Source organism: Leopardus geoffroyi, chromosome X, assembly GCF_018350155.1.
Source record: "Leopardus geoffroyi isolate Oge1 chromosome X, O.geoffroyi_Oge1_pat1.0, whole genome shotgun sequence".
NCBI lineage: Eukaryota > Metazoa > Chordata > Mammalia > Carnivora > Felidae > Leopardus > Leopardus geoffroyi.
Genome location: NC_059343.1, coordinates 115,886,677 through 115,900,117, shown reverse-complemented (window position 1 = coordinate 115,900,117; position 13,441 = coordinate 115,886,677). Strand labels below are relative to the sequence as shown.

The window sequence follows — 13,441 nt, the reverse complement described above, 5'->3', positions numbered from 1 at the left end:
CCGTTCTGATGCCTGTGTTTTCATTGATACTCATCTATGGAATGGCGAAACCTTTTAACACAGTAAAGCTGTTTACCGAAGGGGTGTTTTGAAAGCGTATCTTAGTTTTGCTGTAAAAATATACAGTGTTGTCTCTTTAGCAGAGATTAGCAGAGATCTCAATTGAGACTAATATTATAATCTCAACTGGTGACTCAGGGAGGGGGGTTATAGAACTTTATTAAGAATTTCTATGAGGGGCGCCTGGGTGGCTCAGTCAGTTAAGCATCTGACTTCGGCTCAGGTCATGATCACACACTCCGTGAGTTCGAGCCCCGCGTCGGGCTCTGTGCTGACAGCTCAGAGCCTGGAGCCTGCTTCAGATTCTGTGTCTCCCTCTCTCTGACCCTCCCCCGTTCATGTTCTGTCTCTGTGTCAAAAATAAATAAACATTAAAAAAAATTTAAAAAAAAAAAAAAGAATTTTTATGTGAGCTTGACTATAGTTATTTTTATCCCCTTAGGGATATGAGGATTGGCTGAGACACAGAGCTGACAATGAAGTCAACAAAAGCACTGTTTACATTATTGAAAATGCAAAGCGAGTGAGAAAAGAGAGTGAAAAAATCAAGGTACGTTTGTAGTTAATTCTTTTTTTTTTTTTTTAATCATGGTAAAAACACAGCATTTTAAAATGTACAATTTAGCAACATGTAGTACATTCACACCGTTGTGCAGCCATCCACACTATCTAGTTCCACAACGTTTTCATCGCCCTAAAAGGTCGCCCCCATCGGCAATGCATAGTTATGCCACATGTCCTCCCTCTCCCAGGCCCTGGCCACCACTAATCTTCTTTCTGTCTCTTTGGATGTATCTATATCCATGGATGGATGGATGGATATGGATGTATTTACATTTCCTATAAATGGAGTCATACGCCGTGTGGCCTTTTGTGTCTGGCTTCTCTCACTTCATGTAATGTTCTCGAGCTCTATTCTTGTTGTAGCATATATTAGTAATTCTAATTTTTATGGCTAATATTCCATCACATGGCTCTACCGTCTTTTCTTTACCCGTTCGCCAGTTGATGGACATTTGGGGTTCTTCCCACCTGTTCGCTATCCTGAACATTGCCGGTGTGAGCATTCGCGGACAAGTTTTTGTTTGAACACCTGTTGTCAATTCTCTGGGGTATATACCTAGGAGTAGAATTGCTAGGTGACAGGGTAGGTCCGTGTTCAACTTTTTCATGAAGCACCAAGCTGTTTTCCACAGCAGCTGTACCGTTTTACATCCCGCCAGCGATGTACGAGAGTTCCATGGTATTGTTTTTATCACCTAATGAGACCCCTGTCAGGAAGATTTTAGACTCCCCCACATCGAAGAGTATTTTTTGTTCCCAGCAGATTTTATTTCAGTTAATAATAAACATTACTTTTGAGAGTTTTAGGTTCACGGCAAAATCGGGCGGGAAGCACAGAGTTCACGTACACGCCGTTTTCCCACACATGCGCCACGTCCCTCGCCATCAGTACTCCATAGCGGCGTACGTGTTGCAATCCATGAACTTACACCGGCACATCATTATCACCCGAAGCCCACAGTTTATGTTAGAGTCCGCTCTTGCTCGACATTGTGTGACCTCAGACGAATGCCTGATGACAAGTACCCACCATCGTGATATCATACAGAATCGTTTCACTGCCCTCAACATCCTTTGTGCTTTGCCTCTTTATCCCTTCATCCCTCCCATGCCAGGTCTCCACTAGCCTTTTTACTCTCTCCGTAGTTTTGCCTTTTCCATAATATTAACACTGTTAGAATCACACACAGTATGTGTAGCCTTGTCAGATTGGCTTCCTTTACTTAACAAGACGCGTTTAAGTTCATGCCCTGTCTTTTCGTGTCTTGATACGTCCTTCCTTGTTAGCACTGAATGATACCCCATTGTCTGGAGGTACCAGTTTCCCAACCATTCACCTTCTGAACAACACCTTCGTTGCTTCCGAGTCATGGCAATTATGAATCAGGCTGCCGTAAACATTTATGTGCAGGTTTTTGCATGGACCTGAGATTTTCATTTATTTGGGTAAATATCAGGGAGCGCGCCTACTGGATTTTATGGTAAAAGCATGTTTTGTAAGAAACTGCCAAGCTGTCCCCAAAGACGCTGTGCATGTTGCGTTCCCATCGGCAGTGAACGAGAGGTCCTGCTTGTCCACATCCCGGCCAACGTTTGTCGTCAGTGTTTTGGATTTTGGCAGTTCTAATAGGTGTTTAGTGGCATCTTGTTTTTGTTTGAATTTGCATTTCCCGAATGATGTATAGTGTTCAACATGTCTTAATGTGTCCATGCCCTCTCGATATCTTCTTTCGTGAGGTTGTCTACGCAGGTCTTTTGTCCACTGTTTTATGGAGTGATCATTTTCTTATTGTTGAGTTTTAAGGTTTTTTACAAAATATTTTGGGGCTGTCTCGGTGGCCCAGGTGGTTAAGTGCTGACTGTTGGTTTCGGCTCAGGTCATGGTTTGTGAGTTCGAGCCTCGTGTTGGGCTCCACGCTGACAGTGTAGAGCCTGCTTGGGATTCTCCCTCTCTCCCTCTCTCTCTGCCCCTCCCCTGTTCATGCTCGTGCTCTCTCTCGCTCTCTCTCTCTCTAAATAAACTTCAAAAAAGAAAAAGAATACTCTATAGAAAAGTAAATAAAATAAAATACCCTGGATAATAGTCTTTTATCAGATATGTCTTTTACAAATATTTTATCCCAATCTCAAAGTATTATTTATTTTTTATTTCATTCTGTTATTGTGATTTAAAAAGCACATAACATTAAGTTGACCTTCTTAAGCATTTTTTTAAAGTGTAATCTCCATTTTTTTTTTTTTCCCAGAGAACAGTTTTTCTTCAGTCCTCAAAGACTCAGCTCCTTACATGGGCTTTGGTGGAGGTCGTGGGGCAGCACCCACGGGTCTAGATCGGGGTGGGGGTGTTTGGGCCTTCGGAGCCTCACGAGAGTGATCCCGGACTACCTTGCCGTGAATGGCAGAGCTCACACAGTAATGTAGTTGGATGTAAAGCTTGAGAAGCACATAGGCCTTAAAGACCCTTGCTTCAGAAATGTCCCTGACGGCAATGGCCTCTACTGTGTGTTCCACATAACGAACTTCGTAATGGCCTTGTCCTTGGGCACGCGATGAGCGCGGTGGCTTGTGGCCCTTTGCAGCGTTACCGTAATTCCTTCTTTTCTTGGTCATCTTGGAAGCAAGGACCCAAGAGAACCATCCTAACCATTTTCTTTTTTAAGATTTTTTTTTTTAAATAATCTCTACACCCAGCGTGGGGCTTGAACTCACAGCTCTAAGATCAAGAATCACATGTTCCCTTGACTGAGCCAGCCGGGCACCCACGCCATCTTAACCATTTTTAAGTGCACACTTGCAATAGTGTTAAGTATATTCACGTTGTTGTACAACAAATCTCTAGAATCTTTTCACCTTGTAACACTAAAACTTTATAACCACCAAACACTACCCCCTGCCTCCACCCCTTGCTAAACACCTTTCTACTTTCTGTTTCTATGACTTCGACTACTTTAGAGAAAGACTTCCCATGACTGAGTTCATACAGTATTTGTCCTTTTGGGACTGGCTTATTTGACTGACTGGCATAATGTCTTCAAGGTTCATCCATGTTGGAGCATATGACAGAAATCCCCCCCCCCTTTTTTTAAAATAACTGATAATCAATTTATTAAACAGGTTGATTTAAGCATCTGCAATGGTGACTTGCATGCACCTCAACTCCTGGTTCAATACTAAGACTACATAATATTCCATTTTGTGCATATATTATATTTTCTTTTTTTTTTTTTATTTTTTTTTAATATTTATTTGTTTTTGAGAGAGAGACAGAGAGACAGAGAGTGTGGGGAAGGGGCCAGAGAGAGAGAAAGAGAGAATCCCAAGCAGGGAGCCCATCGTGGGGCTCCGTCCCATGAACTGTGAGATCATGACCTGAGCTGAAATCAAGAGCCAGACCCTTAACCAACTGAGCCACCCAGGCGCCCCTGCATTTTCTTCCACCTCTTAGCTATGTGAATAATGCTAGGACAAACCCAAGTGTACAAATACACTTGAGATCCTGCTTTGAATTATGTTCAGTATATACCCGGAGCAAAATACCCAGAAGCAAAATGTCTTAATCATGTGGTAATTCTAGTTTTAATTTTTTGAGGAACCTGCCTTCTGTTTTCCATAACGGATGTGTCATTTTACCTTTGCACTTAGAGCGTACAAGGGTTTCAGCATCTCTGCCTCTCCGGCACTTGTTAATTTCTGTTCTTTTGATAGTGGCCATCCTAACGTGTGTGAAATCTCTCATTGTGGTTTCCATTTGTACTTCCCAAATGATTAGAGATGTGGAACACTCTTCATGTGCTTTTTGGCCACTTGTGTATCTTTTTTGGAGAAAGTCTATTCAAATCCTTTGCCCATTTTTTAACCAGGGTATTTGCATATTGTTGAGTTGTAGAAGTCCCTCATATTTTCTGGATATTATCTCTTTATCAGATATATGATTGGCAGGTGTTTTCTCCCATTCCATAGGTTACCTTTTCCTTGTGTGATTGTTTCCTTTGGTGCAGTTTTTAAGTTTGATGTATTCCCATTTCTAACGTTGTATGTCCAAGAAATCATTGCCAAACCCAGTGTCCTGAAGCTTTTTCCTGATGTTCTTGTAGGAGTCAAAGAAGTTTAGGTCTTACATTTAGGTCTGTGATTCATTTTGAATAATTGTTGTATATGGTGTAAGGTAAGAGTCGAACCTCATTGTTCTGCATGCAGGAACAGCATTTATTGGAGAGACTGTCCTTCCCTCGCGTAGTCTTGGCACCCTCGTTGAAAATCACTTGGCCATATGTGCAAAGGTTTATTTGTGGGCTCTCTCTTCATTGGTCCATATATTTGTCTTTACACCAGTACCATACTGTCTTAATTACTGTTGCTTTGTAGTATGTTTTGAAATCTGGGATTGTGAGGACTCCCCAAGTTTGTTTTTCCTTTTCAACAGTGTTTTGCCTACTTGGGGGGTCCTTTGAGATTCCATATGATTTTAGGATTTTTTTTCCATGTCTGCAAAAAAATGTCTTGGCATATTGATACGAATTCCATTGAGCCTGTCATTGCTTGAATAATGCAAGCATTTGAACAATCTTAAATCTTCTAATTCATGAACATGAAATGTCTTTCCACTTATTTTTATTATCTCTGATTTCTTTTAGCAATGCTTTGTAGCTTTCCTTGTGCAAGCCTTTAACTCTTTGGTTAAATTTATTTCTGAGTATCTTATCTTTTTTTCTTACATTTTTGTTTAAATTCCAGTTAGTTAACATACAGTGACTATTTTATCTTTTTTGATGCTATTGAAAATGAGATTGCTCTCTTAATTTCCTTTTTGGATTGGTCATTGTTAGTGTATAGAAGTACAACTGATTTTGAGTGTTGGTTTTAAAATTTTTTTTTTCAACATTTATTTATTTTTGGGACAGAGAGAGACAGAGCATGAACGGGGGAGGGGCAGAGAGAGAGGGAGACACAGAATCGGAAACAGGCTCCAGGCTCTGAGCCATCGGCCCAGAGCCCGACGCGGGGCTCGAACTCACGGACCGCGAGATCGTGACCTGGCTGAAGTCGGACGCTTAAACGACTGCGCCACCCAGGCGCCCCGAGTGTTGGTTTTATATCCTGCAACTTTGCTGAATTCACTTACTAATTCTAACAGGTTTTTGTGTGTGGAATCTAGGGTTTTTTACGTATAATATTATGCCATCTGCAAACCAGGATAATTTTACTGCTTTTCCAATTTTTATGCCTTTTATTTCTCTCTCTCTCTTCCCTCCCCCTCCCTTTTTTTCCCCGTCTAATTGCTCTGGCTGGAACTTCCAGTACAATATAGAATCATCATACTGAGAGTGGACATCCTTGCTTTGTTCCTGATATTAGAGGAAAAGCTTTCACTCTTTCTTTCCTCACTGACTATGATGTTAGCTGTGGGCTTTTCATACATGGATTTTATTATGTCGAGGTCATTTTTTTCTCTTCTGTTTATTGAGTGTTTTTATCATGAAAGAATGTTGAATTGTGCCAAATACTTTTTCTGCATTGATCGAAATGACCATATAGCTTTCGTCTGTTGTTGCTCTTGTATGTTACGTTACACTGATTGACTTTTGTATGTATCCTTTCATTCCCAAGGATAAACCCCATTTGGTCATGGTGTACGATCATTTTAACGTGCTGTTGGATTTGGTTTGGTAGAATTTTGTTCAGGATTTTGTCATCAGTATTCATTGAGGATATTGGTGTATAGTTTTTTTCTCTTCTCTATCTTTTCCTGATAAAACGGTATCAGTAATTCTGACCTTATAGAATAAGTTTGGGAGTGTTCCCTCTTTGATCCTTCAGAAGAATTTGAGAAGAATTATTTTTATTACTTGTTTCAGTGTGTGACATAGAAAGGCCCCCCATCTTCCTCCTTTTGTTCCTCGGGCTTCTTTCTTTCCCTGGAGGCCGATCTCAGCCAGGTATAATCTTAATTAAATCAGTTTATGCTATCGTGTGAAATGCTATTTGATTCAGCCCTTTCTGGAATATTTGTGTGTGGCAAGAAATGCTTATAAACCAAAAGTATCTAAATGTTTGATTGCTTGCCTGGGAGTGGGTAGACTGTTGTTGAGTAAGAGAGTAACTTGGTGTGTACCCTCAGCGCAGTGGGAATTTTTTGAAGGGTTTTAAAGCCAGGAGTCACTTGCAAAAGAGGATAAGAGCCTATATCAGGATGATACTAGTAGAGATAACGATAATAAAAATAGTAGTTAACATTTATATATAACGTAAATATGCCAGGTATTCCCTGTCACATATTAACTGATTTAATGCTTACTTTAGGGGCGCCTGGGAGGCTTAGTCAGTTGAGTGTCCAGCTCTTGATTTCAGCCCAGGCCAACGATCTCACGATTCGTGGGATCAAGCCCCGCGTTAGGCTCTGCGCTGACAGAATGGAGCCTGCTTGCGATTCTCTCTCCCTCTCTGCCCCTCCCCTGCTCACATGCTCTTGCTTGCTCTCTATTTAGAGATAAGTAAACATTAAAAAAAAAATCCTTAACTTTATAACAGTCCTATGAAGTAGGTACTTTACAAATGATTAAAACTGAGGCTCAGGGAGGTTAAGAAACTTGTCCATGATTAGTCAGTGGAAAGCCTGGGATTTGAAACAAGTTTGGCTGTAGAGTCCATGCTTATAACCACAACTTTGTACCACCTGCCTTGTGATTAAGATAAATGGATCTATTTGGAATATATTTTGGAGGTAGAATCATCAGGATTTAGTGATGTATCGGATGCAGGGAGGGAGAAAAAGCAAAAAAGAATAAAGGTAGCCTTCTTGGTTTTGGCTTGAGGGGATGGGTGAATTAAATTGAGCTATTTAAACCAAATGCCAGTGCCATTAAATAAGATGGAGATTCGGGGAGAAGAATGGGTTTTGTGACAGATGTGGGAGTAAAGGGGAAATCAAGAATTCCCTTTTAGCCGTGTTAATTTTGAGATACCTGTTAGACATCCAGATGGAATTGTCAAGGCTGGAACTGAGACCTATTTGAGCTGTCAGTTGAAATTTGGATTTCATCAACGTGTAGATGGTACATGAAGCCATGGGCCTAGATGGAATCTTAGAAGACAGATGAGAGCCTACAGACAGGACTTGAGGATTCCCAAGGTGAAAGGAGCTGCTCACGGTTCTCTGTAAGGAAGAGTATGGGTGTTGGTGTTGGAAATACAGAAGCGTTTCTTCAGGTTCCCTGATGATTTCCCTTTTTGTATCCAGTCTGCTGACTGAGCCACCCAGGCGCCCCTTAATCATAATTATTTTTATTTTTACATGCCTGTCTTATAATCCAACATCTCAACATTTCGGGAACTGGTCCTGTTGATTCCTTTCTCTCTTCGTGGTAGGTCATCTTTGTCTTGTGTTTTATGTGTCTTGTATTTTTGTATTGAATTTTGGACCTCGTATGTAAACCAAAGCTAGAGACCCAGGTCAGTCGTATTTATGTTCTGAAGTGGGCACACCTCTTCCGTCTGCCCTTCCGTCACACCCCTTCCGTCTGTGAAGGGTAAGCGAGTCCAGTCGGGACTTGAGCCGGCTTTGGTTTTTGCTGTATAGCTCTTGCTACTTTCATTCAGTACCTCGCTGGAAATTCCAGCTCCGGGAGTGCTGGATTGCCATTGCCCTGTGCTTTGTGTGGGGCCCGGGGGACCAGAGGGCCTTCGTCAGTGTTCTGTTCCACCCTCCGCTTGCGGCAGGTCCTTATGGCCCTGACACCCCGGTGCCCGTCTGTGCCTTTTCTCCTCCCCCCGCGGTAGATTGCTATTTCTTACTGTTATTCGTTGCGGCTCCTGGTGAGAACAGAACGATTTCTTCTTGGTTCTCCTGCTCCCGTATTCAGCAGGGCTTGGGCACCTTCGCCTCGGTACTGAATGCCTTGTCGCCATCCTTCCACCCTTCCTCCAACGGCGGGTGAACTCTGACTTTTATTAGCGCTAGGACCCCGGTATCAGCGGCTTTTCTGCCCCATCCCCAGCAGCAAATGGTGTCTGCTTCTACCTCTCCTCTAGCAGCGGTCACGTTTCCTGAGACTGTGCCAGGGAAGGCTTCTTGCCTGTCCCCTAGACCTAGATGGCTTCTGCCTCCCGTGAGAGCAGGGTCCACGATTCTGGATGCTGGCATATTTTGCACCTGTCTCCGCACAGCCATCAGTCACACCCTGTATGCCTGTACCAGTGAGGGAAGGCTCTTTTCGGCCTCCTGCCCTGGTGTTTTCTCAGGGGCACCCGATGGATGCCTGTAAAGAAGAAATGATGGGTGGTTATGATCCCGTCTTCTCTGTCAGGTTCGCAGAGATTGGAAACTGTCACGTTAGCTCCCATCAAGCCTTGAAGAATTGCTACAGAATCTGGTTGTTTTCTTCTGCTGCCCTTTTATGGCTGTCATCTCGTGCTCCTGTGCCTTGTGAATTGTGAAACAGTTCGTTTCTCCTGTCTCTCCTCACCAGGACTTTTCATCCTTTGAAATTCAGTTTACGTGGTTGCCTCGCAACCTCAGCTCTCTGATGAACTAAAAAAAAAAAAAAAAAAAATCATACTTTTGCAGATGATCTGGCTTTTTCTGATATTTATCAGAAGGGATAGTGATGTTCTCTTCATGCTTTTAACTAACGCTAAATGGAAGTAGAACCTGAGTTGAATGCTTCAGGGGACCGTGTTGTTCCTTTTCCTTAAAAGTCCCTTCCTCCTTCCCCCTTGCCTTCAGGGTAAGGCCTAGCCTCTGCCCAGCCCTCTGAGATCTGGCCTCTGACCACCTCACCAGCCTCAGCTTGCACTCTAGGTACAGGGACCTTTATAGTTCACATCTAAGCAAATTGTAAATGGCGTAGGGGCGCCTGGGTGGCTCAGTCGGTTAAGCGTCCGACTTCCGCTCAGGTCATGATCTTCGGTTCGAGAGTCTGAGCCCCGCATCGGGCTCTGGGCTGACAGCTTGGAGCCTGGAGCCTGCTTCGGATACTGTGTCCTCCTCTCTCACCGCTCCACCCCTGCTTGTGCTCTGTCTCTGTGTTTCAAAAATGAATAAACGTTAAAAAAAAAATTTTTTTTTTAAATCATAAATGGTGTAGAAGAAATTGTGTATTTGTGGCGCGTCTTTATCGGTGCCTAAGAATCCTTTTGCATCCTTTAATACGTGTTTCCTTCTTCTCAGATGATTGAGGATTTTGTTTGTTGTTTCTCGTCTGTGTATTTAATCATAGATTGTAGTTTTATGTAAGCAACATAAGTGTTTATGTAAGTGAGGAAGGAAAGAACCAACAAAATATTATTTACAAGTTAGTTCAGTTATTGATGCTGTTTCTCTTGGCTACTGATTAAGATTGGCAAGAAAATAAAATGGTTCCTGAATAGGTCTCGGAATCCTCATCTCTGTCTGCCAAATCGTGTAGCAAATAGACGACAGGTGTGTCATTTATTCGGCATTTCACAACCAGTGCGTCCGGGTTGGTGCTCTAGATATTGACACACACGCGCGCCAAAGTGGGTTGTGTTCTGCCACAAGCAGCTTCCTCCATTTACCTGAGGGGCTGTACCAAACTGACGCCTAACATTTTCTCTCTGTGCCACGGTACGGAAAAGGTTGGGAAGCACCAAACTTTCCATTCCTTCCATCCTTCCCCAACATCTTACGACTGTCCATAGGCTGGAGGTAAAGTAGTTGCAGGGTGTTCGCAAGAATCATCGGATGGTGAATATGTGCCAGGTACTTCGCTAACCGCGTTACCTGTGTCCTCACGTCACGCTCAGACCGATCCTGTGACGTGGTTGCAACCATCTAAGGCCCTTGCCCAAGCTCATAGGGAAGTGGCAGAGCCGAGATGTAAAGTCAGGTTCAAAAGTCCTACTTTTTAGGGGCGCCTGGGGGGCTCAGTCAGTCAAGCGTCCAACTCTTGGTTTTGGCTCAGGTCATGATGTCGCACTTTGCGAGTTTGAGCCCCGCATCGGGTTCAGCACTAACAGTGTGGGACCTGCTTGGGGTTCTCTCTCTCTCCCTCTCTCCCTCTTTCTCTGCCCCTCCCCTGCTCGTGCTCTTTCTCTCTCTCAAAATAAATAAACTGTAAAAAAAAACAGTCCTACCTTTTAGCCATTATGATTTATTCCCTACATTATTAAATTCTCTGCAATAGAAATAGTTCATGATTTCTTCTCTCCTGTTTTTCCTACACTTGAGCTTTGGGGACTTGCTGATAGGAAATGGTTTCTCATGGCTGTATTAATGGATTGTTCTGGTAGATGAATTATTGGAAAGCGACCTATTTGAAAATTATGTTTTTGTCCCAACGTTTTTTCATGGGAAAAATAGATGCCTCTCTGATTAAGTTTTTCCGAGCACTGAAGAGGGAACTGGTGCCCTACGGTAACAGCTGTGAGCGCACGGAAGGCAAAAGCGTATTGAAATATGCACGATGCCCAGTGTCCGGGAAGTGCTCAAGTTGAGACCTTTAGATTTTCTAGATTCCTTCATGAAGTGATGATACTCAGCGTCTTATTGAACAGCAGGGCCCAGAACATCAGAGGGCAAATGGGTCCCTGGGTACCAAAATTGTTTCTTTGACATTCAAGTTCAACAGTAAGGACATCTGACTGCATCCTTAAGTCCTTGTGACCTTAAGGGGGATTCTGAATGTTGAACAGTAATACTCTCTCATTATCTTTCACATGGCATAGGACACAGACACTCTTCTAAGAGCAGGACAGGTCTCTTGCTACTGTTTTGGCTTTAGTTTGAGATCTAATGAATGCTTTGTTTGGAATTAAGAACATTTCTTTTTCTCCGTATACTAGGTCGGTGATGTAGTAGAAGTACAGGCAGATGAAACCTTCCCCTGTGATCTTATTCTTCTGTCATCCTGTACCAGTGATGGGACCTGCTACGTTACTACGGCCAGTCTTGACGGGGAATCCAATTGCAAGGTAATGGACAGGAAACCTTGCCTAAACGGAGCTCAGGACAGTTCATCATCTAGCACTCCTTCCCACTGCCCTCCCCCCAATCTTTTGTTTTTTTCCTGTTTGTGTAAGTTTTGTATTCAAAGACCGCTTTTGTAGAATCGTCTTTGAATTTCTAAGCAAATACACAGCTTGAGGGGAAAAGGGTGGAGTTCAGTGAGGAAAATGCACGCCCCAGATAAAAGCCACTACCTTTTTTGTAGCCCTGCTTGCATTTAATATTGACATCTCCCATTCAGTGTTTTATTTGGGCTTTTTAAAATGAATGTCATCAGAGGCTTAAACTATGTAACTACAAAAATAACTTCATATACTCTAACCTTGGATCTATTTTTATTTTTAAAAGGAATGAATATTTTCTTTAAACAATGCTTACTCATGGCTTATAGAAACTCTAACTTGCAGTAATTTGATTGCTTTCTTTAAAAAAAATACCTTAGGGTTTTGTTTGGCGAATGTCTGTTTTATTGCAACTAGGAAGGATTATAAATGTGTTAAAATAAGTTTGCTCAAACTGGAAGATCACTTACTTCCGTGGTACTTTCTGGCAGTCAGTTCTTGGCCGTTGTCCAGAGCTCCACAGGGCACGAAGATGCATCCTCTATATGCTGCCTTTACAGAAGGGCACTGATGTGCTCACCTCTGTGTGTACCCTTGAGGCCTCTCTCTGCTTGCTTATTCCATCTGGAGTCAAGAGCCAGGGCTCAGTATGTGAAACAGGAACTGAAACGCCTGTTAGATGATGAATTCCGTACTTCAAGGGCACGGGTGATGAACTCGTCCGTTGAAACCGTTCAAAAACAGAGTTGAATTTGAGGGAGGGAATGTCCAGATAAAAATCGAGAAATGTACCTAAAGATTCCCTAATAGAGGAAAAAGTTGCCTCGAGACAGAAAACTTTCTAGGGCTTTCTTTTTTCCGTTAAGTTGATCTGATCAAATCAGCTCAAAGTACACGGGTTTCAAAATCAGGTGACAGTTTTAAATAGAGCTCTAGCACTTTTGTCATATTCCCAGAAGACTGTGCGACAGCTTTCCCTTGTGCATAAGTGGTTGCAGTCTTTCGGTCTGTGTTAGCCCTCCTTTGATGATTTATAGATGGGCTTATTGGAACCTGCTTGGAGTTCTGGGTAAATCAAGTGCATAGTATACACTAGTAGAATATTCTGTCTGGCTAAAGCAAGACGCATCATATCCCTGCTCCTCGTATAAAATGTAGCTTCTTTGAACATTTTCTTTCTTTTTTTTTTTTTTTTTTTTTAATGTTTATTTATTTTTGAGAGAGAGAGAGAGACAGTGAGAGCCAGGGAGGGGCAGAGAGCGGGGCGGGGGCACAGAATCCGAAACAGGCTCCAGGCTCTGAGCTGTCAGCACACAGCCCGATGGCAGGGCTCGAACTCACGAACCATGAGATCATGACCTGAGCTGAAGTCGGACGCTTCACCGACTGAGCCACCCGGGCACCCCTGAACGTTTTCAAGATCATTAAATATGCTATTTGTGTAATGTATCTATCAATGAATTTTTTCTTTCTATTGGCAAAATGTCAGCCTTCTTATGACCAAAAGGGTTATTGATGTTCAACTCATATGTATATATTTATATCACTGTACTCTATGGTGAGCAAAGTAATAGATCTCAGGTCTATAACTAGGAGAAAAAAAACAAACGGATTGCTTTTCTTCATTGGGTTTTCAGTTAAGGATATACATGCTACCCATGGAATTCTCCCTGCTGTCACTATCAGGAAAAGCTTTTCGTCTTTATTATCTTTTAAATCCCTTTGCAGCAGGGTTATCTTTCTAATTGTTTGTAACTTATTTGGAGAATAATACCATAAAATTTAGTTAGTG

General features: G+C 42.5%; 1 protein-coding gene across 17 annotated transcripts in view; it reads left to right on the top strand.

The window, feature by feature from the left end:
* The window catches only part of ATP11C (ATPase phospholipid transporting 11C), a 174,350-nt gene that overhangs the window by 92,251 nt on the left and 68,658 nt on the right, over positions 1 to 13,441 (top strand). For all 17 annotated transcript variants that reach the window (XR_006711006.1, XM_045472230.1, XM_045472223.1 and 14 more), the window contains 2 exons: positions 503 to 610; positions 11,425 to 11,553. Coding sequence is in view for 16 of the 17 variants with exons in the window: in XM_045472230.1 (XP_045328186.1) it covers positions 503 to 610; positions 11,425 to 11,553 (237 nt within the window). In the remaining variant the exon portion in view is untranslated. The remainder of the gene's footprint in view (positions 1 to 502; positions 611 to 11,424; positions 11,554 to 13,441) is intronic.